Source organism: Syngnathoides biaculeatus, chromosome 8 (assembly GCF_019802595.1).
Source record: "Syngnathoides biaculeatus isolate LvHL_M chromosome 8, ASM1980259v1, whole genome shotgun sequence".
Taxonomy (NCBI): Eukaryota; Metazoa; Chordata; class Actinopteri; order Syngnathiformes; family Syngnathidae; genus Syngnathoides; species Syngnathoides biaculeatus.
In genome coordinates, this window is record NC_084647.1 from 2,525,577 (window position 1) to 2,553,462 (window position 27,886).

The following is a 27,886-nucleotide window of genomic DNA, read 5'->3' on the forward strand; positions in this document are numbered from 1 at the left end:
AAGAAATGAAGAAAACAGTAAGCTTTTTCAGAATTTTTATTTCATTATAAATAATAATGATAAAATGCTTATGCACATACATGGCTTGATGTCAAACCACTTCATAAAACAAAAACATACATATGACTAAAAGAATTGTTAGACTGACTGTCTAACACATATTAAAACAAGAGAGTGCTTGCATGTGGGCAACTTGTTTTTTCTTTTTATTTGAATTGCATGTGACAGATAAAATCCCCTTTTGCAGTTTAGTATGGTTTGTGGCAAAAAAAATGTTCAGACTGAATCTTACATTACTTTGTTTGTACTTTTGAAAAATGGAGACAGAATGGTTTAACAATATAATGAGAAAAATATTGCCTTTTTCCTTCCTAATGTATTTTGTCATGTTCTAATTCTACGATTAAAGCACATGACCTCTTTCTCAATGAGCTGCCATTATAAAGAGATCATCAAGGTGGATCTGCTTCACTTTAGAGATTCAGTGGGAATGAGCACAAAAAGTGACATAATAGAATTAGTTGAAAAAACTGATGTTGTTGGGGTTACACAAATATGATCTTAAGAGAAGAATTTGCTATAGTTACTGCTTGAAAATTAAAGCAGTTTGAACATGATACTGTATCGTGCTTCATTTATTTATTTTTTAATTTTCCCTATAAAAAACAATCTTGTGAAAACAGAATTTTTACGTTTTATATATGACAGATTGCACTCCTGCTCAGTGAGGAAAAAGTATGTCCGTCTTTTATCTAAACTTTGCTGCCGTTTTGCTTTCTCAAGTGTTTTGTGGTCGTGACTTGTGACCTGTTGGCTTTTTCCTCCAAGAGAAGGATCTTTAAAAGGGTTGAAGCCTGTGATCGATCTTGCCTATCAACCACCCACCCCCTACCGTTTTTTGTTAAAACCACTTCTCTTCTACTGGTCCCTAATCTGTCACTTTCCCTAATGTCACCCCTGACCTCCTGCAAGCCCTCTGGACCACTACAAAAGGCCGAGATCTGTGCCTCACCGTCCAAAACTTCAATGAGACACAGAGAAGAAGACAGAGGAGGCAGTCGAGTGTTTGGTTGAAGGTATAAATGAACTTCCTCAGCAGTACAGCTGTGGTGTATGTTCGCGTTTTTGATATATTACAACCCACATATTCATTTCCCTGTGTTTGCTTTCTTTGCCTCTAGAATTTCTCTTCATGTTTGGCTTGCGTGGGACCTCAAACAAATGCCATATAGATAAAAATCAAGCAAAGCCCATTTCCTTTCACCCACTCCCCCCCCACGTCCCCCACCCCAGGAAGACATTATTTGGGAAATTAATTTGGAGTTACATGGAATTTCATACATCCTCATGTGGCTTTAAAATATGTAAACATTTTGCCTCAAGTCACATTAACGGCTGGCCATCTTGCGGCAATAAATTTCGGTTTACCGTCATTTAAAAAAAACCACACACACACAAAAATACCCCACAGGAAGCTGTCCTGCGATTGGTGGACTAACTGGGAAGTCAAGAGTGCCACATGTACAGAACTGACCAAATTAAGCGCTGAAAACTGGGCTGTCCATCTGGACTCCTGATGCAGAAATTGTACTCAGTCGTTGAACAGTTTTTGGTCTGATATTCCTTCTTGTGGTCCCTTCTTAGAGCTTTCTGCTCATCCTTCACAAGAAATAATCATAAAATATGCTGCATCAAAGAACATATTCCAGTTCATTTTGGTCCTGCTGCTGAATGATCGTCTTCACTTGTTGTGGACTTGAGCTTTGGGTCAGGCGATCTCAGGCCTCAGATAAGGAAGGGAACCTGTAAAAATAAAAAGACCAAACAGGGTCAGATGTATGGACTCAAGAGACTGGGAATTCCAAATCAAATCTTATAGAGAAATACAATAAAAAACAAAGATTTATGGTTATTATAAATTTGTGGCAATGGATTTGGGGCAATAGATTTGGGTTTGCTGTTTAAAAAAAAACACAAAAATACAAAAATACCCCCAATAGACAACAAAAACTGAAACAAAAACTCATTTTGGGTGCAGGCCACATTGAGTTCTTTCAGAAGGCCGTTATGACCATTAAATCACAGAAATGTTGACTAAAGTCCTTATATTATCCATCCATCCATACATAAATTTTCTTAGCCGCTTATCCTCACAAGGGTCGCGGGAGTGCTAGAGCCCATCCCAGCTGTCATCGGGCAAGAGGCGGGGTACACCCTGACTGGTTGCCAGCCAATCGCAGGGCACATGGAGACAGACAACAGCCGCACTCACAATTACACCTAAGGGCAATTTAGAGTGTCAAATTAATGTCGCATGTTTTTGGGATGTGGGAGGAAACCGAAGTACCCAAAGGCAACCCTCGCAGGCATGGGAGAGCATGCAAACTCCACACAGGCGGGTCCAGGATTGAACCCAGGGACCTCAGAACTGTGAAGTCAACATTTTCCTTATATTATATAGACAACAAATCGATGGATGTCTTGAATGACTTGTTGAATTCAAACGTTCTTTTGGAATCAAAAGTCAAGGATAGCGCTTTGTTCAACTATTGTTGAAGTTGCTGTAGGACTACTGTAAAAACAGGGTTCGTAATAAAAACAAGGTTGGAGTATCACAACCTTATCATTTACTATATTTAATTTTTTGCACAAATTTAAATGAGAATCATCGTGGTTCAAGCACGTGATTTGCTTTCATGGGCCACAGAAAGTGATGTCGCAGGCCAGATCTGGCCCCCAGACCTTGACTTTGACACCTGTCCTTCAACCTCATCCAGATTTTGAAGCAGCGCGTTTGGAGCCAGGCTATGAGATCAAGTAAGTTCCCATACGTAGAAAAAAATATGAAGACTTTATTACGGAATTCTGAATAATAATAATAATGCTAAAAAAATATTTGAATAATAATAATAGTGGCATAGTGAACAAGTGGTTAGTACATCCTCCTCACAGTTCTGAGGACCCGGGTTCAAATCCGGCCTCGCATGTGTGGAAGTTTGCATGTTTCTCCAGTGACATTGTGTGTTTTTTCCGGGTACTGTACACCAGTTAGGTTAATTGAAGACTCTACACTGTCCCTTGGTATGGGTGTGAATGGCTGTTTCTCTGTATTTGCCCTGCAATTGGCTGGCAACCGTTTCAGTGTTTACTGCACCTCCTGCCCAAAGATAGCTGGGATCAGCTCCACCACTACTGCTACCCTTGTAAAGAGGACCTGCTCAGAAAATAGATGGATAATAATAATAAATAAAGTGATAGCAGTACAGTCACAATTTATATTTAATTGTTGACTAAAAAGGTCAGTGCTTCATCTTCTGAATGATACAATTTCCATTATCCAAGCCACTTATCCTCACAAAGGTCGCGGGAGCCTCTCCTAGCCAGAGCCTATCCCAGCTAGCTTCGGGCAAAAGGCAGACTACACCCTGAACTAGTCATCAGTCAGTTGCAGGATAGATATCGACACCATCACTGAGCAGGAATCGAACCCACGCTGCCCATACCAAAGTCAGCCGTGTGTACCACTACACCATCAGTGACTCCTCCATCTATATACAGTATAAACATCTAATAATGGAGAACATTATAATTATTATTATTAAAGTAACAATCCCAGTTCTTAAGAGAGAGATATGTTTGAGCTTCCTGAGCATCATTGAGGTGCACCATTGGATCACAGGTGACCACACCGACAGGAGAGGGGACCTTGATTTTAGTTTAATTTGTTCTGTGACAATGCTCGTACCTCAAATTTCTTGTAAATTAAATCAACTTTCCCCATTGCAATGAATGCAATTCATCCATTCCACCATCCATTCCAGCCTTCCAAAAACAATGTTTTGGGGAGAAAAAAAGAATAGCACAGTGCAGTATTGTAATGTATTAAGATATACAGTAAAATCACATTAAAATAGAATCTAACAAAATAAATTGTTTTTAATTGCTTCGTTTTCCAACTTAACTTTCATTGAAAGTATTCCTCTCAAAGTCGGGGATGAGATTCTACCCCAAGTGGAAGAGTTCAAATATCTTGCGGTCTTGTTCACAAGTGAGGTAAGAATGGAGCTGGAGATTGACTGTCAGATCAATGCAGCATTTGCAGTCATGCAGACTTTGTATCGGTCTGTTGGGGAAAAACAGGAGCTAATCCAAAAGGCAAAGCTCTAACTTTCTAGGTTGATCTATGTTCCTACCCTCATCTATGGTCACAAGCTGTGGGTCATGACCGAAAGAACAAGATTGCTGATACCACTGGCTGAAATTAGTTCCCTCCACTGGGTGTCCAGATTCTCTCTTAGAGATAAAGTGACAAGGTCCGTTATCCCGCTCAGGCACCAAAAACTAAAGGTACAACTCTATTACGAGTAATGATGACCATAAAGCCACAAACAGCAAAAAGTCCGCCAACACTCTTCCTGAGGAAATTCAGAAAGAACTAACATGCAACAAATCTAAATCTGCACTGAAACAGCACTTTTTCAACCAGGTCTTTGGCAACTAGTTAGGTTGTTCTGTTGTTGTTGTGTTTTTTTGGTTTGTTGATTGTTTGTATGTTGTCTATTTCTTGCAACTGTCTTTTCTTATCTAGCCTCCTTGAGTTTCATGAAAAGAGCCATATGGGATTAATGAACTCTTGTGACCCTTGTAGGAATAAGCAGTTCAGATAATAATTATTAGACTTAGTAGTTGTATCCATCCATCTATTTTCCATTTAGCTTTACCTCACGAGGGTTGCAGGCGAGCTGGAGCCAATCCCAGCTATCTCGGGGCAAGTGGCTGTGTACACCTTTAACTGGTCAGGCAATCGCAAGGCACATAAAAACATAAATACCATTCATGTATAATGATATGTACACATTATAAAAGTTTCACTTTTATATGATACATAAATAATAATAATACAAATGATTATATGACTGGCGGCACAGTGGATCAGCTGGAAAGCGTGAGCCTCACAGTTCTGAGGTCCTGGCTTCAATTCCGGACCCGACTGTGTGGAGTTTGCATGTTCTCCCTGTGCCTGCATGGGTTTCCTCCGGGAACTCCAGTTTCCTCCCACATTCCAACAACATGCAACATTAATAGGACACTCTAAATTGCCCCTGGGTGTGATTGTGAGTGCAGCTGTTTGTCTATATGTTGGCTGGCAACCAGTTCAGGGTGTACCCCGCCTCATCCCCGTTGACAGCTGGCTCCAGCATTCTCCGGGGCCCTTGTGAGGATAAGCGGCAAGAAAAATGAATGGATGGATTATATGACCAGCACCGATATAAACAAACAACCAGTCAGACTCACGATCATACTTGCAGGCAATTTAGAGTCTTTAATTATTCTACCATGAATGATTTTGGAATGTGGAAGAAAATCAGAGCACCTGGAGAAAAGCCACACAAGCATGGGGAAAACATCCAAACTCTAAACAGGCGGGGCTGGATTTGAACCCAGGTCCTCAAAACTGTAAGGCGGATGTGCTAACCAGTTGTTCACCCTGCAGCCATCCATCATTAATTATTTTTATTCTTATTATTATTGAGCATTAAGCAATAACGATCAATTAATTTCATTTCAGCAAGCCACTGAACAATATCATGTGTGAATGATTCAGCACTATGGATCGGACCGCCATAGCCAACACTGGAAACTGAAGCAACCCTGCAAAATGGTGCCTCCCGGACTGACCTCAGTTCTCACACCTGTTTCTAATAGCCGCCCTGCCAGAGGCTATTAGGATCTGTCCACCTCCAGAAAAGACCTTTCTTCTGCAGTTCCGAGTCCAACTGCACGCTGGTTATCCAGTCCCACTGATTAATCACATCAAGATGGACTGGTCGGACTTGTGACAGTGCGTGGGTGTATGAGAACATGTGTTGTCCTGGTGGTGGCCTTCGTGCTTTTAGGAGCGTGCACAACACAAACAGGCTTAGAGCTCGTTCACATGTGTAAATGTGATTCTTCAGTTGATTGTAGGTATTTTTTTAACGAGAATACTTCATACCATGTTTTCATACTCTCAGATTATAATTTCAATATTAATTTGATACTTGTGGCCACACCAAGTTACACGCGTTCAGACTTTTTGGCTCATTTTCACGCTCTTCGGAGAGCCCTCTCCGGGGTTTGCAACAAGATTATTGGATGAGACTGATTGCTCAACCCCCTTGTAGACCAAAATTGGAAACCCTGACTCCTGTAATCATACCATAACAGAAAACGACATTGGCCTGCAAATTTTGACTTGTTTGAAGTTGACTGCAAGACTTTCATTACAGTAAAAAAAAGACCCTCTCATGACTTGACAAGTGACTATTCTTTCAGGGCAAACATGCTAAGTAGGACTCTCAGGTCTTATTGGAGCTTTAGTTTTCAGTGATGTGAGCTGACTCCACTGAATGACTGTGTCACAGTGTTGGCGAATGACTTTTCAGTGGCAATCAGACAAGCACACTCACCACCAAAGACCTGAGAGTGAGGTGGGGGGGGGGGCACCAAAACAACAAGGAGAGCAGCTACACTATGTAGACACAATTTAAATTACACAGACGATGATTGGAAATTAAAAAGATGTCTTGTTGTTCTTCATAGCAATAACAACTTTCAAATTTTTTTTCTATTCATTCAGGCCTCATAATCTTCCTAGGTGTATTTGATAGGGAGTAAGTATAATTCTTTTTTCAAATTCTCACTTTGTGTACTGCTCAACAGTCCTGATGGGAAAGAAAAGGGGGTTTCCAAAACTCTCACAATGTTGGACGCATTGAAATGACAAAAATGTCTGAAGAAGTACCGTATGAAGATTCAGGGGGACAAAGGTTTAAGCCCAACTCCTGATTGATTTAGTTAATCAATACAGAGGTGTGTCTCAAAAGCATGTTGAGTGTTGTTATGGGTTTGAAAACCAGCGTACTATTGCCAAAACAAATAAGTATTATGGCTTCATAGAAAAAAAAATCTTGTTTCCAAGCAGTCACATGAGTTCTATCAAACATCAATTCTATGAACATTGTGATTTTTCTTGAAAATTCAAATTGGAATAAGTGAAACTATGAACCATCTGATCTATGCTTTAAAACTATAATCAATTCAGAAAGCACAAATTTGCTCTGTGAAGCATGTCCAAAAAAAAAAAAAATTTTTTTTTGTTTTTTTAAAGCTGTCATGCATGGCTACAGAATGCAGTAGTGGTGGGGGTCCTGCGGCGGGGTTATAAAATGAAGTCTATTGACCTTACTTTGTCCGTACTGGCCATACTGGTAGGATGCCACATGGTCAACTGTGTAGCCCTGGGAGCTGTAGGACGGAGTGCAGTAGGACTGGGAGCTGGGCAGGGAAGGCAGAGCTGACATGGATGGAACACTGGTCAGACCCTCCAGACTTTTGACGTGATCCATGCGTTGGCTGCAACTGGTGACCATGCCAGCAGGTGGTTCGAGACCACTGGTTAGAGGTGAAATGGCGTAGTCGCTTTGAGGTTGATGTGGAACACCGCCATGATTCAGCAGGCCCATCACCTGATGGAAAGACAGATAAAAGCACATAATAACATGTGTTCATCGTGTGTGGTGGCAGTTTTTCTCTTTTACAAAAACTGACAAGTTCAGATACTTATGCAGTACATTCAAAATACACTGTGATCCAACATGTTATCTTTAAAGTGTGTACAGTAATCAGAAAGCAGAATGGATCAGAAGCAGAATAAGAATTACAGTAAGTAATTATTCTAAAATTCCACTGCTCCCAACACATCCCCGCCCCCCAAAAAATAGCTTATCTTATCACTGAGAAAGATTTTCTGATCTCAAACGAAGGACCCTATCAGTTTCACTTTACTCAAACTTCAGAATACATTGCAGTTTGAGAAAAGCATTAGCTCTTGACCTGGTCTTTATTAGCGACACAATAATCAAATTTAGAGGGTTATTCTTTGGCCAGAAAAGAACGGAAAAGAGCTGCAAGCGAAACTACTTCAACTGGTGTGCAAATGGGCCTGATGGCACCAACCTCCTCAGACCGTCGTTGAATATTCCAGTGAAAATTAATAAACTCTTAATGGGAAATTGAGGCTGTGTGCCTGTAAGTGTAATTGAACCTGCAAGCTCTAAATGTATCATATCCACCCTACATCTGATCAGAGCAAGGTCTCTAGGCTAGAGCCATCCTAATAAGAAGCAGGTATGCAGTACTACGTGTCCTCCTGGCCCTATATGTGACATATTATTCCGCATCCACTCACACACATGGTACTGCTTAAATCATTTCCAAGTAGGAGAGGAGGGACGAGTCCATGTTGACTTGGAGAGAAGAGCGGTGTTTCCTCTCATGCCCTGTAACATTTTCCTCAGAACAAAGTGAAATTGTGCTTGGAAGGCTTGATGGACAGAAAAAGAGCAGGCACCTTTGCCAAAATTTGATGCAGGATCCAAAAGTCCGCAGCAGCTGAAACTGCAAAGTTCTACTCTAATGGCTTGAATTTGTGTGTTGTAGCGCTGCTTGATACATGTCTCTATATATCGTGTCTCTTCATCATGTGTCTTTCCCAGGAACCTCTCCCTACCTCAATGGAGGGCTGCTGACTTTCCATAGTTCATATTGGAGCGCTCCTGTTGCCAGTGGCCGAATCAGCGTATCCAGAAGGCCACACAGAAAAATGTTGGGACAGGGGGGAAAAACATCTGAGACTAAATATTCCTTTCCAGACATATGAAACACATAAATAAATAAGAACTTTGCTTTCACGAGAGGGAGTATCGAGGGAAGCATTTTAAGAATGCAATCACAGGACATCCCTTGAGGGACAAGGTCCAATGTTTGCTGAGCTGGGTTTGTACTTACTAGTAACTATGGAAAATCTATTATTTTTTTAATGCACAATATTACGATTATTATATTGTGGATTGTATGTTTTGTACATTGAGAAGAGTAACTCGATTTCGATGTGGGTGGTTTACTATTGACGGTTATTTTCTTTTCGAGGAAAAGATTTGTGCCAAAAGTGGGCACAAGGAAGCCAGTGACAAAATAGTGGCATAAAATGTTGCTTCACTCATTTCATGCCAATCTTTTCAGTACCCTTAACAACCTGAAGCACAGGCCACCACTGCCTCATACAACAGTGAAAGGGCAGTCGATCAATATTAGGGGCTCAAAGTCAGACAAGACAAATCTCTAGATGTTGACTCACCTGCGGAGAGAGTCCATTTCCGATGGCTGGGTTCATGGGATTGGCCGGACCCACGGGGCTCACAAAGCTTTCCGAGTATCCTGAGAAGGAGTGGCGTCCGGAGGCGAGGCAGTAAGAAGAACTTCCTTCACCTTGTCCTCCACCACTGGGTACTTGGTGGCCAGAGGAGGGAGGCAGAGGCTGTGGTCGATGTAGTGTGTTGGGTGTCTCTAAGGTGAACAAGGAGAGAAAAACTTGGGCATTTCTCTCAGGTCCACCACACCCAGTATGCTGCAGTCTACTTCGACACTACTTCGTATTCTTCAATCAATAGAAAATAGTGACAGCTGACAGAGAGCCATGTGAATCTACATTCATTGGTCTGATGACAACGCTGCATCTTAAATCAAACAAAATGAAACTACTTTAAAATACCATTTGCATTGAAATTACATGCTGTGGTCTATCAATATTTCTTTAACAGATACTAAAATTATCCTGTGTGTTGAGGCCTTTTGTACCTTGTGTTAAGGATGACGAGGCATAGGCGCTGTCAGAGAGCTGGTAAGGAGTAAGGCTGGACATGGCTGAAGCTGGGAATCCCCCTGGGATCAGGTGATTAAAGGACATCAGTTGGTTGGCTCCGGCTTGCTTCCGCCACCTGGCCCTTCGGTTGCTGAACCATACCTAGTCATGTTAGGACGCTGTTAGTACGGTATACTGTATGTGAGTGTGCGCTATTGCATATTCAATTGATGATTCAATTATACTTTTTCTTTTTCAGTTTACGCCTCTTACAGTGTTAGTCCAATCACCCAACTATTTGGTGCAGCACAATTGTCCACAACTAACTGCAGACCATAATAAACACATATTGGCGACAATGGTCATAAAAAAATAGTATTTTCTTTGCAAAGGTAGTTTTGTGATAACGTGCCGGATCTCATTAGTTTCCACTTGTATATATCTGCTCTCTCTTACTTGTACCCTGGCTTCAGTCAGTTTCGCCCTTTGGGCAAGCTCCTCCCTGGTGTAGATGTCGGGATAGTGGGTCCTCTCAAAGGCCCTCTCCAGCTCCTCCAGCTGCTCCGCCGTAAAAGTGGTCCGACTGCGCCGTTGTTTCCGTTTAAGGGGCAAATCAGGCTCTGATTCCACATCTGAACCCTCGTCTGAGTGGCTCGCTATTCAACAGGAGAGAAAGAAAAGGCACTCAAAGTTACTCCCAACATCAGTTGGAACCGTCAAAAAGTTTAAAATGTTGCAGCGTCTTCCATATCAAACATCAAGTAAATTTCATGAAGCAGTTGATAGTCCAGCAAAGTCTATAAGGAGTCCCTATGACCACCTGAAATTGAAACAAGATAAAATGATGTACAGAATAAAACAATGTGATATATTTTGCGCTTTGATTTGATCCTCCCCACGTGCACATGCTTGCACTGTCAAGTGATAGTTTTCCTTGGAGAGTTGCGGTCAAACAGGCTTCCATTCAGGAGAATTATTGTGAGTGAATAATCCCTATGGATGAAAATCCAGAGGCTCCACAGGGGCACTGGTGGGCTAAAAGCCGCACAAAAGGCTAAATTGGTTCTAGAGGCCATTCTTCTGCCTGTATGTTGGGGGGGGGGGGTGTTTGAGAGCTCATGAGAGAGAGAAACTGAGAGAAAGAAAGAGAAGCATACTGCTTAGTCAGGTAATTTCTGACTTTACTAATCCAGTCACCGTTCTCAAGAACAAATAGCAAATTGTACTCCCTGGATTTAATCCACAATAAATAAATAACAGCAACTGTAAATATAGTGTTATGAGTTTCATTCAAGAAAAAAATTAAATGTAACAATTTTTCTGGTCATATATAAAATGCATCTTGACTGAGCAGTAGTTACATTATTGGTCCTGGCAGCCCTAAATTCTTTTTCTATCGCTACCTCAGATCTCTGTTATTTCAATTCTGATTTATATACTCCAATCCAGCAATGTGTTTTTTATTGAATACTTCAAACGCTCTTTTGACTCCCTTATTAATTCACCAAGGCCGAATTGGCCACTTTTTTGTGTAACACCAATTAATTCCCCTTCAGCACATACAATGTTTTGTAAGCAACCCTGTATTAGTTCCCCCTCAGAAACAACAGTAAAATACATGGGAATCCAACCAGATGAGGGCCCCCTGTGTGAAAGTGATCCTTGCACCCCCATCGGTGAACTTCTTCTCACAATACCAATAGCAGCGGGAGAAAACTCAACATGCATTGGCAGCAAATTGGTAAAGAAACATTCATGCCTGAGGGAAGCAATAAGTAAAATATGTTTTAGGGGAGTTGACGTCGCTTTACACCTTTCAGAATATTTTGCAATTTGACCCTACCTGTTTCTAAGGGTGCTTGATATAAAACAATAACTAAGCAGTCAAAATATAATTCAATTTATACTATGCCATCAAAAAATACTAATAACTGATGCACTGGGCCTGCTGGAATTTGGGGTGTGGTTAGGAGGCCCTTTGGAGTTTCGGACAGGTTTCCAAAAACACAAGAGATGAGGCCTTTGCATCCCCACACCCCCCACATACATACACACACACACACACACACACACAAACACACACACACAGACACTCGTTTCCTAGCGCAGGGCCACATGGAATTCTTTTTGGCTCCCCCCGACTTGAGCAGCATGCACGTTCCTCTGCATTTCACAGGGATTTGAGCCCTGGGAAAGTGGAGGTAGCTGGGAAAATACTTCATCATTTTGGAATTACCTATCAGTTATGAGTGCTACCATAGTTTCAAGAACTTTTAAAACAAATAAAAATAGAAATTGACAGTGACACCTCATGTCCACTGTTAACAATCCACAATCTGATGTTTTTGAAATGTCCCAAGTCGGCTCATTTTTGTTTAGCTCTGGCATATTGAACGGCCAGATGGACTGTGCTTTTTCTCGCTTCTCATTGAAATCTGAGGTGTGTGTGTGTGTGTGTGTGTGTGTGTGTGTGTGTGTGGTGTGTGTGTGTGTGTGTGTGTGTGTGTGTGTGTGTGTGTGTGTGTTTTCGAACTCTGAGTTGTGTATGTTTTTTTTTTTTTTTTCAAACTGTCAGCCATCATTATACTAGGTGGTGATGACATGGTGGCATATTACTTGCTCTTTATTTTTCAAATTTGACTATACATTTTATTTTTTAAAGTTTGAGTATTAAAATATCTCTTTGACATCTGCTTAGTCATCATGTCACAGTATAAAATACAACATTTAATAGCTGTTTCGGCACTCCTTCCATCCATATGCTTGCCCCTAACACGACCTGCAGCCGGCTCCGAGTCACAGCCCGTCACAGAGACAGCATCCGAACTCGTCAAAGTCAGAAATGAGTGTTTTCAATCCACTTCATGATATATACCGTTCAGTTGTAAAAGTCCTGTGTTGGGGTACGCACTAAAATGATATGCTTACTTATTTATGGCGTACTCTTCATGATAAGCATCAAATGATTCGAGAAAATACAACTTTCCAAACACAACGCTCACCCACTTTAAACAATTAATACCTCTCCCCCCTGTCTTCTTTCTCTTCACTGTTTCACTTTGTCTCCTCCAAAATTTCTCTCTCTCTCTGACTCTCTGGCCCTTTGTTGCCGCAAAGCGCTGAACTCTTTGCCAGCAATTTCCACGCTCCATCTGTGGAATCCGTCATGGCTCCCATTGCCCCTCACAGTTGAGGGTTGTCACCTGCCCCACTGGGGAGCAGGACAGGGAAGGGGGTGGGGGGTCTACACAGCCAGGGGCATTTTAGCCCTCCCCCTCAAACAAAACTTCTTCCTCTGGAGGAAACTGTACAAGCACCTAAGGGGGTAGTAGGGACACTGGGGGCTGTTTTTGCTGACATAAATGTACCCGTGGGGATAGTCTGTCTGGGCATCTGTGATGGTTTTTGTTGTAAAAATGTAGCCTATCCAATGGGGAGGATTCTTCAATCTCTCGCCCATGGGTGGGAAAATTATTTCGCTTCTCAAAAGGTCATGTGCCGTGAAATAAGCGCATCGAGTCTCCAAAGCATGGCAATGTATTTCTTTGAATATGAAAATACCATTAGACAAATGCAATCTAGAGCGCATGGTTTAATTTGTTACTTGTTACCATACAACACACATGAAATGCTAAAAAGAATTGTATTCTAAAGACGCTACTTAACAGTAAAAAAAAAAAAGCTCGAGTGACATTGAAGAAACATTTCCAAAGGAACTCTGAAGACACTAAAATCCGTTTATCTTAGTTTTTGTGGAAAAAGGTATATTAGGCTGCAGGAAGGAATCCTATATTATACTATACATCCAAAAATTTATTTAACAACCTCAGAGAACTAGTTGCATATCGTGAAACCTCATTTGAGAATGCTAACAGGCAAGACATTTTAGCATTAAATGTTGGAAAAATGAGAGCTCTATTTTCCGTTGTTGCCTCGCTAGCCTAGATCTGATGAATGAAATTCGGGAACGCCAAACACAACCGGCAAAACATCCTCTCTAATCTGCATATTGTTGCCTTCCAGTAATCATCTTGGAATGCTCCACTCTAACACTTAACCTCTATTTGTATATTTTTAGCCCATCTTGAGGGCTGGCTCATTCAACAAAAGATGAAGAAATTATAATGCTTAAAAGAACATCATTATCTCAGTGGAGAAGACCGGGCCCAATGGCGCTGAGGAGCATTAAGTCTTAAAAGGAGAAGCAGTTGGAGGGGTGGGTCGGGAGGGTCAGAGGAGAAAAGAAAACTGTTTAATTTAACCAAACTGAAGCCCCAAGAGACACAGTGCATGGGACCCCAAGCAAAACAACCTCTGTTGAGCCAAAAGAGCCCAAAATGTCTCCTCCTGCGAACCAAAAGGAGCATTGAGGAGTTCGTAGGAACAGACTGTTGGAAGGACTTTAGTGACGGTGGTAATTGGGAGGAGTGGACAAAGGCTAAAATTTGCCCAGTGAGACATGCGACAGTTCTGCTTGAACATGTACATATATATATATATATATATATAATATATATATATATATATATATAATATATATATATATATGTACATGTGTGTGTGTGGTGTGTGTGTGTGTGTGTGTGTGTGTGTGTGTTGTGTGTGTGTGTGTGTGGTGTGTGAGAGAGAGAGAGCCAGAATGAGAGAAAAAAAGCAAAAGGCTCCATCTTGAATTGTAGGACTTGGGGGAATTGACTATCCATATGCGGATTATTTACACCCCTTCTTCACATGGCTCAGGAACACTTTGGGGATTATTGCGAACAGTGAGGCGGTGACACTTGGTCCTCCCCCTTTCACTCCACCTTCCCCTCCCAAAATCACACAAAACAAAAGGAAGAGGAGACAAACGTAGCATTTATTTGGGCGGGACAACCATGCAACTTCTATTCAGGCGCCAGGGGGCCAAGTCATTTGCTGACTGCATTAAACAGTATATAGAAGTCAACGCAGGCAGATGCTGGGGTAGATAATAGCTATACTGACAACTTATGGGCCCATCTGTGACTCTCTGGCTGCTTTAGAAAAAGATCCTATATGTTTGTTTGGTACCCACTTTTTGGGAGGTTGCCTTGACTTGCTAAGAAGCAATTTGACCTTCACAAGTGTACCATTTAAAGATACTGATTATGTTATCTGATTATCAACTGTCATCAATCACATCCTTCTGGCAAAAAGGGGACAGTGACAGGTAAGATGAGTGTGATCATGGAGTAGTGATGGAAGTTGTTAAAAAAATAGTGGTGGGCTTTTCAAGAAATGGTTACCTGTCAGTTTGAGCTAAAAGTGTTTCTAACCTTGTTTCCTGTGTGCTGAGAGAGCAACCTCTCACTGCCCTATGACCTTGCTGTTCCCTGTCTTTTAAATCCATCTCACCACTCATGTCATGGAGGCGGGTGGAGAATATGTCAAGAGTCAACAAGGTGAACTCTCTACATGTTAACTGTCATTCTTGGTTATTTGAGTACCGTAAATTGAATCTCACTTCCTACCGCTGCCATAGGGGATAGGATCCGTGCATTTCTTTTTTTTTTTTATACACAGAGATCTTTTCCAAAATCAGATTAAACCCTAACTTTAAAGTGATTCATCTTGGTGTGCTGTTCATTGTGGATACAATTATTTAACTTTAGTTGAACGTGGTCAAACCGGACTGGAAAATATTTTTAAGTAAAATGAATGGATACATTTTCCTGGTCTGAGCGAATACGTTTCCTCACAGTACACAAAATGGATTCACAGCATTTTACAAAAGAGCTCGTCATATATTGCAAAGTACTCCGTATTTGCTGTATTAGAAAGTGTCTGATTGCCACATACAGGGCCTAATTTTCTAAAGGTTTGCATTGTCAACAACAGGCGCAAACAGATGTGGAAGCTGATCTAACCAGGAATTCCTCTACCAAATGTGTTCAATTAAAGCACACTTTATTTTGTTGTGGGATGAGCACGGAATATTCAAACAGATTATTTTCGGACCTTCAATGAGATTTCTCAGACCAGTTTACCGCCATGCTACCCTGAGAATGCCCGATATCGTCAGATCTCGGAAGCTAAGCGGGTTTGGCCCAGGTTAGTACTTGGATGAGAAACCGCTTGGGAATACCAGGTGCTGTTAGCTAAAATGCAGAGGCGTTGCGTCAGGAAGGGCATCCAGCATAAAAATGTGCCAAACAAATATGCATTCATCTGAAATGACATGCTGTGGCGACCCCTAATGGGACAAGTCGAAAGGAAAAAGAGAAGAATGAGATTTATCAGGCCAGAGACAAATAGTGCTGGATGATCTTACATATTGTGGCTAAAGTGAAGCGAAAGCTCACAAAGCGAGCGATATCCCGAAAAAAATCAGAAGCAGGATGGAGAAACTTTCCCTTGGTGTAAACATTTTTGAAATGCCAACAAACCTTACACCAACATATGGCCAATGCAGATTTTGAGCTTCTGAATGTGCTAACTTGGAGCCAATCAGAAGAGTCTTTCCATATCATCAAGGACACAGTTGTCAAACTCAAGGCCCGGGTGCCAGATCCGGCCCGACACATGATTTTATATGGCCCACGACAAAAATTAGTTTGACACCCCTGATCTAGGACAAAAGCAGAGTAGTTTTATGGATGTGCTGTCGTCCCAAGTTTTGAACGGAATACTTTAAACATCCAATGCGCATACATTAGAAGAGAGTTAAATCAAACAAAACATTTAGGCTCCTCTGGCTTCCCTGAAATTATCAGTGGAATGCATTTCTGCAACTCAATAAGTAATGTTTGTCTTCCACTAGTACCTCGATAAGACGGACCCCTATATAAAGGATATCAGATAAAATGGACCACCAGGACTGAATAATGTGTCCAAAAATATTTTCCACTCTTTGCTTAAAATGCTGTTAACGAAGTCTATTAGTTCCACAATTGGCCGCTAATGTTTACTGCCGCTGCGGCGCAATGCAGGCAGAGATTGGGACTGATGTATTTGCGGGTCACAGATCTATAATATGACTGGATCCAGTTCCAAAAGAAGTCCTTGTCGTGTCTACGTGGCGGCCATGGTGAATTTGGCCGTGTGATGATGGTTATACCTATTGTCTATTGTGAGTTGAGCACATCTCAGATGGCATGTTAACTCTGAGAAATACAAAACATTCCGGAACATGCTATTTTGGGTACAGTAACACTTTTTGTCCATTTGTTTTTTTTTTCAGCGCCGGTACCTGAGGCCAGACTCTGGCCCTGCAGTCATTCCCATCCTCAGATTTCTCAATGTTGGATGGACCTCAGGTAAAAATGGGTGTTTGACCGTTTTATTTTTGTTTAGGTTGATTTATTTACAATGTTTTGTTTGAGCTGGAGTTGTTTTTTAACATGCTCTATGAATATCGTTTTGTTGATTTCGTTTTGTGATTGTGGTGCTGTTACAAATGTTCTATGATGAAAACCATCAGCCCACCCTAAAGTGAAAAAACATCCTTTTAAATGCAGCAGTCACGACCATTTTTACACTTCTCTTCAACAGCCACTGAGCAACCGGTCTGCTTCTGCTCCCCAAAGATGGTCCGAGCGACGCCCCTGTCCACACTCCAACTCCATCACATCGACATGGACCATACAACTCTCAGACATACACTAATGCAAAGTTGTACTGTTCACTATGTACAGTGGGTACAGAATGTATTCAGACCCCTCAAAATGTTCAGCCCGTTATATTCCAGACATTTGTTAAAATAATTTAAATATTTTTTTCCTCAGTATAATACACACAACACACCATAGTGATAGTAAAAAACGGAATTGTTGAAATGTTTGCAGATTTTTAAAAAATATATATTTATATATATCACACAGCAACACGCATTTAGAACCTCCATCCAGCCATTATCCAAGCCACTTCTCCTCACAATGATCACGGGAGAGCCAGAGCCTAAACCAACCATCTTTGGTCAAAAGGCGGATTACACCCTGAAATGGTCGCCAGTCAGTCGCTGCGCAGATACATTTAGAACCTTTGCTTAGTATTTAGTAGAAGCACCCTCGAGTCTTTTTGGCAATGATGCAACAAGTTTTTCACACCTGGATTTGGGGATCTTCTGCAATTCCTCCTTGCAGATCCTCTCCAGTTCTGTCAGGTTTGATGGTGGACAGCTATTTTCAGCTCTCTCCAGAGATGCTCAATTGGGTTTAAGTCAGGGCTCTGGCTGGTCCATTCAAGAACAGTCACAGAATTCTCCTGAAGCCACTCCTTAATTTAGCTGTGTGCTTAGGTCTGTGTTCTTGAGCACTCTGGAGATGTTTTTTTTCCAGGGTATCTCTGCACTTGGCCACATTAATCTTTCCTTCCATTGCAGCCAATCTTCCTGTCCCTACAACTGAAAAACTCTCCCACAGAATGATGCTGCCACCACCATAAAGCACAGTTGGGGCTGCATTGCACAGGTGATGAGCAGTTTTCTCCACACATGCCACTTAGAATTAAGGCCAACAATTTCTACCTTGGTCTTGTCAAACCAAAGAATCTTATTTCTTGCCATCTTGGAGTCCTTCATGTTTTTTTTTTTGTAAACTCCATGTGTGCTTTCATGTATCATGCACTGAGGAGAGGCTTCCATCAAGTCACTCTGCCATAAAGCCCCAACAGTTGGGTGCCTGCTGTGAACGGTGACTTTCTAGAACTTTCTACCGTTCCCCAACTGCATCTAAAGAGCTCAGCCACAATGATCTTTGGTTTCTTTTTTACCGCTCACTCCAAAGCTCTTCTCGCCTGATTGCTCAGGTGCATCTTTCCTAATCAACTTCAGTGAGTCTAATCAAACACGGCTGGACTCCAATGAAGATGTGGCACCATCTCAAGGATGATCAGACAAAATTGGACAACACCTAAATTGAATATAGGAGTGTCACAGCACAGGGTCTCAATACATATGGCTGTGTGATATTTCAGTTCTTCTTTTTTAATAATCCTACTCAAATGTCAACAATTCTTTATTTTTCCTTTCAGTATGGGTGCTGCATGTACAGTAATGAGGGAAAAAATGAACTTAAATGATTTTCGTCACAGCACTTGTAAGTCAAGGTGGACTCAACAGGAACCTGTAGCTTGCAACATCTAGGCATGAAGACTTTCTACATAGAGTGCTACATCCATTCTAAAATGTTGGACTCTCAAACATTTTCAGTACACAAATGCTTGACTTGTTTTTGTAACAGAAGAGGGGGTGTCTAAAGCACGTCACAAAACAATTAGCAATCAGGTGACTGACAGCAAAGATACCGCACTTACTGCCTACAGCCATCTTTGACTCTTGGCCTTCAGGGCTTTAACCAACCCAAATAGACTTCAGCATATCTTAAAATCAACCAATCAGATTGGCAAAAAATTGTATTGACTTTCCCACAGATAGATGCACACATTTTCCTTTACCTTCTGAGTAACACAGCATACAAATATGCGTGTTATAAAACAATCTCTAACATCCGTACATGCCCAAACTGCTGTGTCTATTGAGCAAACTTGTAGTGGATAAAGAGAGGCCTTATTCCAAGGCGAGTCATTCTACTTGACCTTCACTGGGCCTTTTCACTCTTTCACTCCCATCCACCCATCTTTGGGCACACTCAAGTCGCAGCTTGATGTGGCTAGTCCATCACGGTGAAGGCTGGGGCTCTGGAGCCAGTCTTGAAGAGGGGAATACCCTTTGCCCCCTCCCAGCCCCACAGACTTGCATACATGCATCACCCTCCCAAAAAGCACAGCCTAACTTCAAAGTCGGTGTGCATTCATTAATTGCTCTTTGAGTTGATATCAGTGAGTCACAATAAAAGTGTGAAAGGAGAAAGGGGCTTTAATGAAGAATAGAGGAGCCATTCAATTGCGGATAACTATGTTTTCATGCTTGGATAGTCATCATGCATGGGCTTGTTAGAAAAAAACACACGAGAGAGGGAGTACTGCAGGATGAGCAGAGTGGGCTAGAGAGGCCCCAGGGAAGAGGAGAGTAGTTTGGTGCTCGCCATTTGGCCCTGGTGGCCCCCCCTCCTTTGCCCTCCTGCCCAGATGCTCATGAGTGACACATTCATTCTTTCGACAGACAGACAGAGCCCTCTTCAGCAGACACTTGGCTCAAGCCACTAATAGCCAAAAGCTATTATAAGATCCTCAGAAACCTTATTGGTCCTGTCTTTGTCAAATCATGATGAGATAAAATTGCCTTGGTGTGGCAGCATGACTGCTTTGAGGAGAACACGACCTGTTCAGTGTTTGGATTGAGGCATCTTGTGTATCCGTTGTGATTGGAATGCAATCAATGTGAAATCTGCTCAGATATCTATGTTTTCATGCAAGAATACGTAAAAGTTTAAATCATGACACAGACATAACAGCAAATGGTGTCTGAATCGGCATCACTGTCACACTAGCTCGCCTTCTGTGTTCTGGTTTATCTCTTTCCAACTCAGCTCTCCCCTGGCACCGATCCAGCGCACGGCAAACTATTACACTGGCAACATGGCAAACTTGGACCCGAGTCATTTTTGTACACCCACCTTATTTGCACAAAGTCTTGCTCAGTTTCTGTGACAAAGCCAGCTAAATCTTAATGGCTCTTTCATGTATTGTCTCCCCGTAGTCCCCTTTTGTCCTCCAGCCATTGCCCCACACCCTGGTCACAATGAGCCCGGGAGAATGAAGGCACATTGAAGGAATGCGCCTCAATAAACCTAATTATGACATGATGACTGCGCTCACCATGGTAAGGGTTTTTTTTCAAAGATCCTGCACTTATTCAATTAGCCCTTTCCACGATCCTATTTCGCCAAATAAAGTTATCCCTTTGACTATTTGCATTGCAAAGAAGAATGCGTGTGCGCACCCATACGACTAAATGGAAATGTATCAGGCCCTCAACAACGTTCCTTTGTATTATGTCGCTAATTGAACTTAACGAAGAATGGACTCTTGAGGTCTCACTGTGAAAACTTGAAGCAGCAGTGAGTAGAAGATTGGCCCACTGTGACTACTTTGCCTCCAGGGTCAGTGACTGTGGCGCTTGTCTGTTTCCAGCTGCCAAGCAAGGTGATTTTTGATATGACATTTATTTGGAAACAAAGTTTTCAAGTATTCCAAAAGAGACTCTTGGTGACTATCACATGATCTTGCTGAGTGCCACATGTATATTTTCTATTTCGCATAAGTGTTCATTTGAGAGCCAGCAAGTGGAAACAAAGATGACTGCATTATTGCCCAAATGTACACTTTCATAATTGTTTTAGCATTTGCTGTTTTTATGCATGTACTAGTTTAGGTATACCCTTGACTTGAGTACTTTTGATACATCAAATTTCATTTGACACAATGACAGAGGATTGTAAACCTTTCTTTTTTTCAGACACATAACGATTTGTTGAAGTTTTGAACTGCTGCAGTGTTGCCGAAAGTATTGGTGGCTGGTACCCAAAATCTTAAAATAAGCCCAATACAAAGTATCAGTCCTGACCCATCCTTATTTTTTTCTGATTACAATAATCTTCATTTTTTTTTAACTCGGGCACTTATTGAAATACTAATAAAACAGCAAATTTCAAATTTGTTTTAACATCACTATCATAAAGTTCTTTTAATTTAATTTATCTGTTTCATTTCAAGGCTGCTCTACTGGGGTGCCATGGTTCAATTTTAGTTAACATTCACAATTCCCGAATAAAGCTAGTGCGGGTCAGTTAAGTTTTCTTAGTTTGACGCAAATAGACGTATTCCATATTGACGTGTTTAATCATATGTATTTTACAAGCAAGCTGATTATACTGCTAAAAAAAAATATGCGGAGTTTTAAAGACGCGGACTAACGTTGCAGGTGACGCAGGGGCTGACATCACAAGGGAAAGAAAAGTGCACAGAGGGAGAGGGGAGGGGTTGTTCTCCAGATGAAAGTGAGATGAAATAAAAGTCAATTTAATCTGCTTGAAGAGATTTGAGGAGCAGGCGGCAAGGAAGGGAGGGGGGTCGGTGGAGACCCATGGCCGGTCCCAATTGTGACGCTAAGCGCTACGGGGCCAGAGCCGGCAGGGCTCTCCGGGAAGAAAACATTGGTCGCTATTCACCAAACGCACTCTTTAATACACTCCCTGCGTCATTAAATGTGTCATAGCACAATGTCGACACCGTTTAAAACATTATTAATGTTCGGGGGAAGAAAGGTTGTCATCCGGCAAAAGAAGTAATAATAGATCATGAGTTTTAGAGCACAGGTGTCAAACTGGTGGCCCAGGGGCCGATCCGACTCCCGAAATCACTTTATGTGGACCGCAAAAGCAAATTAAAAATTGCTAATACATTGTTTTCTATTGTGATAACGTTGAGGTATTGCAAGCATATTTGTTATCAACCCTGGTTAGGGTTAGGGTGAAAAAAATGAAAAAAATTGTGAAAAAAAACATGTGGTAGTCGAAAACGAATTTTTAAAAACTTCTGATTTTAGAAGTAGTTATTCGTGAATTTAGTTTAACCCCACTCTGTTTTAAAAATGAAGACATCCTGAGTCTCTCAAGTCAAGGTGCTTTGCTTGGTTGACAATTTAGCATCTAAATAGGTCACAAATAGTTACTGATCAATTGGCCACTCGTATTTTACTTTATTTTATTTTATTTAATTTTGGAAATAAATTAGTCTCATATCATAGTTTCTCAGAAAAAGTAACCTGACAAAAATATCTAAGCAAATACAAAACGTATGCTAATTGGAATTTGCGTTGTAGATCACATTTCATTTTAATGACACATTTTTTTAAAGTTCCCTACATAACACAATTTTATATCCGAATCAATTGCTTTATTTAATGGTACGAGTTGGTGCGCCCACGCATGTGTTGGGAAGAAACGCGCGTCTCCATACGTGAGTGGATTTCTGATGCTTCTATTGTAGCCAGTGACTGGCAGCCGGCCTCGAAAGAAAAGCCTAAAAAGGAAACATTTTGTAGGGAAAGTGGCCATTTTCTGTTGGTGGACGGCTCCTCCAAACAGGGCCGGAGCGCTCCCTGAATAATTCATCCTTCATTGCAGTCTCATAATATGTTTTGTCGGCCTTCGCCGTGCACAGCAAAAGCTGCCCTCTCCCGTTTTTGGAATTCTAAGCAGCTTTCCCCTTTTCGTCTTTTGCGGCAGCCAAATGTGTTTCCAAGCTGGCTCTTTTGTCCTCGCGCGAGGCCCGAATAGACTCCGCCGCCTTTGTCTACCAAGTTCATCCCCGTTGTGCTCGCTGGCTGCTCTTTGTGCGCTGATGGAAACCGTTGAACAAATGTTTGATCAACTCATCTGGGGAGGGAAAGGGGGGGACAATTGTGTCTCCTCAGACTGGGGTGCTTTATCTCTCATCATCTACTTCACCCAACCTTGCGGGATATGTTGACATTACAATGTTGATACTGGACAAACTGTAAAGAGAAGCAACGCAAACTGAGAAACCTGCGTGTTTGAATAAACATCTTATTTAGACAATATAGAAACTATTTTTTAAATGTATTTTTTGTGGCTGTCACATAGAACCTGACTTTGTAGAACATGGAAAAATACGCCAAGGGGGTACACTCGCAAACAACAAAGTTTTCTCCATACTGCACTCATCTGTAACATGGATTATTTATTTCTAATGCCGATTGACCGGAAATCTAGGGACGTATATGACCCTTAAATATACAAGACAACTACAAATTCATGACAACCTTGCAGAATAAAAATACATCCCACCTCACCACCTCAAAATAAATAGTTCGATTTTCGAACAAATGTTCCGATGACGGATTTTAACAATGGAATATACGGGGGTATGAATATTCGCAATATTGTAAACAATCAGTTTAATTATTCCCCAAATTCACCGAGGCATCACAAGTAAAATAAATAAATAAATGCGCTTCAGAAAAAATATCACATTAATAAGGTGAGATAGCACCTTTGTGTCCAACGTGAAGGAAATAAAACGCTGCACGTGCACACACGCAGACCCCCCTTGCGGGCTGCATCACCTGCAGTTTGATTTAAGGTCTGGCCTCATGGGAAAAGCATTAGGGCGGAGACATGCTCGATAAAGAATTCAAAACACAACCCTCCGCACCCCCATCCACAACGTCACGTATGTGAAACAATACGATTCACAGACAGCTCACGCATCAGGGATATGCGCGATTTGTTCTCCGAAAGACAATTTACTTGAGGAAAAAATGCAAAAGATAATATTTAGGCGGCACATCATATTGGCGAAAGTGGCAAAAAAAAAAAAAGTTCACTTACATCTGTCTCCCAAGATCCCTTCAATGCTGTGCTTTGCCCTACGGTCACTTTCCTCCAGCTCGCTCTTGTCCAGCTCATCCTCATCCTCTTCTTCGTCGTCTTTCGCCCCAAACCTGCTGCGTAGGACGCGACTGATGGAGCTTACTGCAAACAAAACAAACGAAAAAAAAGTACGAATGAGGTAATGAATTACATGTAAATGAAAATAACATTTAATAATAAAAACAATAATAACAGTGCCTCCTGCCCCTTTTACCTGAAGGAACATTGTCGCGGTCACATATCCCATCCTTGAGTAATTTATCCCGAATCTCCCAGCTAAACATACCCGGCTGTTCCCGCTTGCATTCTTCGATTCGCTTCTCCACGTCCAGCGTCGCCGCCTGCTTTAAACGTCAGAAAGGGTTCGGAGTTTATAGTCGGGATGTTGCTTTCCAAATCCTTTTTGCTGGTGGCTGCTCTGGTGTTTTGAGAGTCTACCTTTGGTTTGCTGCCCCCGATGGCCCCGGGTCTGATGGAGCCGGTCTCCTGATACCGACACAGGATTTTGGACACGCATCCGTGGGAGACCCGCAGCTGCCGGGAGATGACACAGGGTCTGATGCCGTGGTGGGCCATCTCCACGATCTTGTGTCGGATGTGGTTGGGCAGGGGCCTGCCGTTTATGAAAACTCCACCAAGCTGGTTTACGCGGCCTTGACCCAGCGGAGTTGAGACTACACAACCACATCAAATGACAAATAAAGTCCCTCTTTGTGCGATTTGCACACTCAGAAAGCACTTTTTGGGGTATTTATGTGAAAAATTATAATGCTTATATTTGGGGGGGGGGGGAGTGAATTATAGGCCTAAATTGTTATTTCACGCTGCGGCAAACGTTAAATTCGTTAAATTGACTTTTAAGAAGTGGCACTACAACGCCTCAGTAGCAACTTGTTGAGTTTACCTTCCAAAGGGAAGCCGCCGCGAGGATGGAAGTTCTGAGCCAGCGTGGGTCGCATCATCCTGGGGATAGACCCAGCCAGCCCGGTGATCGACGGACCCCTCCGAGCGGGGAGGCTGATGCGCCAAGGTCGAGATGGAATAAGAGGACGTCAGGACTTGACGCGAACCTCCCAGAACGGCCGCCACTCTCCGAACACGGAAGACCAAAAAACAAAGAAACGTGACCTAGCCAATGTTACCACTAGTTTCTCCTTTCCGCTGGGAAATGCATTAAACAATGGCTGCGTCCAGAAGGCAAAAACTTGTTATTTGTTGATATGGGTCAAAGTGAAAAGTGCCGGTCAAAAGTAGGAGATCATCACCCAGCCACTCAGCGCTCACTGTTCTGATTGGTCGAGGGGGCGGAGCCGCAAGTTGAAGGCTTGCGGTGATTTGCTGCGTGCGAAAACTTTGCTCCTATCACAGACGTCCTTGTAGTTTTGCGCCGACCAAGACTGGCTTTTATTTGAAGCAACAGCTCAAGACAAAAGTCGAAAGAATTTCCAGGCACGAAAAATGGGGTTGGGCCTGCTGGAAAGGACGACGAGACACTTGTTGAACAAGGTCTTGTTTGCGCACACGAGTTTTCTTTTTATTTATTATTATTTACAGGAACTGTTTGAAAGGGAAGAGTAGCATTCAAATTCAACTGGACCGTAAGCAAACCCATGGACTAAAAATTTGAAATATTCAATACAATTAATTCGAATACATAAAGTGGATTAATCATAAATAGCTATGCAATACAGGACACTTATATTTGAGTTGAGATATAAAAAAACGTATTTAGAAAACGGTTGTAAGAGCGTGAGAGCTAATACCAAATAAAAAAAAAGTCTAAATTAAACTGACTAGTGCTCTACTTTTTAATCGACACTATCAGATGTTGTTCGGTCAAACAAAATATACGTTTCATGACTAGGGCACTGAATTTAGCCCTTTAGGACAACTATCAAAAATGAATGCTTAACATTCTTACAGGCAGCTAAACCACAAAAAGGGGGGAACAAACGTGATATTTTACGCATAAAAAAAAAGATTTTTAGTGATTGTCACTACCGATGTGCGTCATGGGAGCCATTGAACGCCTCCTGCGCAACACTGGCTCTAATTTGTCTCCACCTCATGCCCTTGCATTTGACACAAACGGTGCTGAAGTGTGCCCGACTCGAGGAATTTATTGTGGTTTGGAGTCTGAGCTCCAAACAGCCGAGAAGAGGCTGAAAGGGGTTCGGGGGGTGCGTGCGCCACAACACGACGCGACGCCAAGCAGCTTGAAAAGACAAGTCTGCGTGCATCCGAAAATGTCAAACAAAAACGACGCAATGGGCGATCGAGTTGACGCAGAGTCAACCCAATGGGTCCCATCTCAAACGGGACTCAGGGTGAACGCACCCTTGAGCCCCCAACATCAAGAATTTCGCCACGCTCGTTCTTCGATTTCTGTTTTTTTTTTTTTTTTTTCACTTATCAAGCGTGCTCCTAACACGAATCAGTCTAATTGATATTAATTTCATTCGACGCTATTATGCGGGACGCTTCCATCTGCCTCCATCAGATGGATCAAGAACAAACTGCACATTCTCTAGTCCGACCTATGGGAAATGTTGCTGATGTGATATATGGAGACATTTAGTGTTTGTTTTAAAGGGGAGCGAACAAAGTGTGGAGTAAAACGAAACCCCTAAACACCTGATCTGCTTATTTCACGCCGCCATTCTCACTCACTTTCATTCATTCAAGGATGGGGATCCCACTGACGAGAAATTGCATGAACGCGTGCTTTTCCCCTTGAAATGTACTTCAAAATGTTGTCTTTGCTGTCAAAATGGCACCCGCAAAGTTTAAAATAAGCAGCGCTAAGGTGGAGGTGGTGGTGGTGGGGGGGTCTTTCACCTGCTGTGGGGGTCTTCTTATACCTTCAGGCACGATGAATCAAAGATAAGGAATCCTGCAAGTTCTCGAGAAAGGAAATCCGAGTTTGCTTTTGACTGTTTTTCCATTTGTCGTCAAAGAAATTATGTTTATTCGGGGTGGAGTGGGGGTGCTGTATGTACTGCTGCCAATATACTAACGGGGTTGAACGCACTTAAAGGAGCATTTTTTTAAACTGCGTTTTTCTGATTGTTTCTTTAACAAAGTAAAAGAAGGCGCTGGCATTCATGACGATTTGGGGGTCACTGAAATTGGATATTAAGAGCGAAGAAAACAGAGGGGGCAAATGGGAACCATGCGGCATGATGCAGACTTGCGAGCGCTCTTCTAAAGCGACATCGAATCTCCGTGTCTAATCCATTAGCGGGGAGGGAGAAATTCAAAGTCACAATTGTGGCTTGATGAGAAATAAATGAGTTACATCACATGCACCGCATGGAGACCAATTACAAGCACACCATTGTCATATCATGGCAACCTGTAAACGTTTGAGTGCATCCAGAAATTATTCAGATAAAGAATATAATGTCGTGTTGATCAAACACGATGATTCCGACTTTTCTTAGATTTGTCGGATACTTATTTAATATTTTATTTCTTACTCATTATTTATTTGTGCTTTGCATTAGCCTTGTTTTAGATGATGTTCTCTGGAAAAATAAAAATGAAAGTAAAGGATTGCAGTTTGTGTAGTAAAACACTTGAGTGTCGTTCTCATATTGCGGCCACAATACTTGCAACAAAATGGGTGCATTAGAATCAGCACACGACTCAAACTACAACTGCAATCGCGAACATATTTCTAAAAAGAAAATAAAAGAAAACAGACATACATGCTGTATTTGTGGACGATGGAATTCGGTGTCACTGAACTATGAAGGTCCAATGCACTGGATACAGTGGGCTACATGTGAGGAAATAATTGTCACATTTGTGAAACTCCTGCCTGATGACGTGGATGGAACCCTTCAAAATGTGACTTGTTTTCCGTGCCTGGCATTTTGTTCAAGGC

General features: G+C 41.9%; 1 protein-coding gene and 1 pseudogene across 5 annotated transcripts; one reads left to right on the top strand and one right to left on the bottom strand.

The window, feature by feature from the left end:
- Nucleotides 1-1,388: 1,388 nt before the first annotated feature.
- Nucleotides 1,389-27,754, bottom strand: pax3b (paired box 3b). 5 transcript variants are annotated; one of them, XM_061828190.1, is made up of 10 exons: nt 27,708-27,754; nt 24,902-25,125; nt 24,436-24,671; nt 24,284-24,338; nt 23,956-24,099; nt 10,139-10,338; nt 9,679-9,844; nt 9,179-9,387; nt 7,229-7,508; nt 1,389-1,803 (listed from the first exon to the last, which is right to left on the bottom strand). In XM_061828190.1, the coding sequence occupies exons 2-10, from the start codon at nt 24,957-24,959 to the stop codon at nt 1,769-1,771; spliced, it is 1,383 nt and encodes a 460-aa protein (XP_061684174.1). In that variant the 5' UTR covers nt 24,960-25,125; nt 27,708-27,754; the 3' UTR covers nt 1,389-1,768. The 5 variants fall into 5 exon arrangements, with proteins under 5 accessions (XP_061684174.1, XP_061684171.1, XP_061684173.1 ...); XM_061828187.1 differs by having other exon boundaries at nt 24,212-24,338; XM_061828189.1 differs by having other exon boundaries at nt 24,284-24,341.
- Nucleotides 15,685-15,803, top strand: LOC133505469 (5S ribosomal RNA; annotated as a pseudogene).
- Nucleotides 27,755-27,886: the final 132 nt, after the last annotated feature.

Coding starts and splice junctions, on each gene's coding strand:
- pax3b (XM_061828186.1), bottom strand. CDS start 24,959: ATGATGCGACCCACGCTGGCTCAGAACTTCCATCCTCGCGGCGGCTTC. Junction 24,342..24,435: donor TCGGGGGCAGCAAACCAAAG/GTAGACTCTCAA, acceptor TGACGTTTAAAG/CAGGCGGCGACGCTGGACGT. Junction 24,100..24,211: donor CCGCGACAATGTTCCTTCAG/GTAAAAGGGGCA, acceptor TTTTGTTTGCAG/TAAGCTCCATCAGTCGCGTC.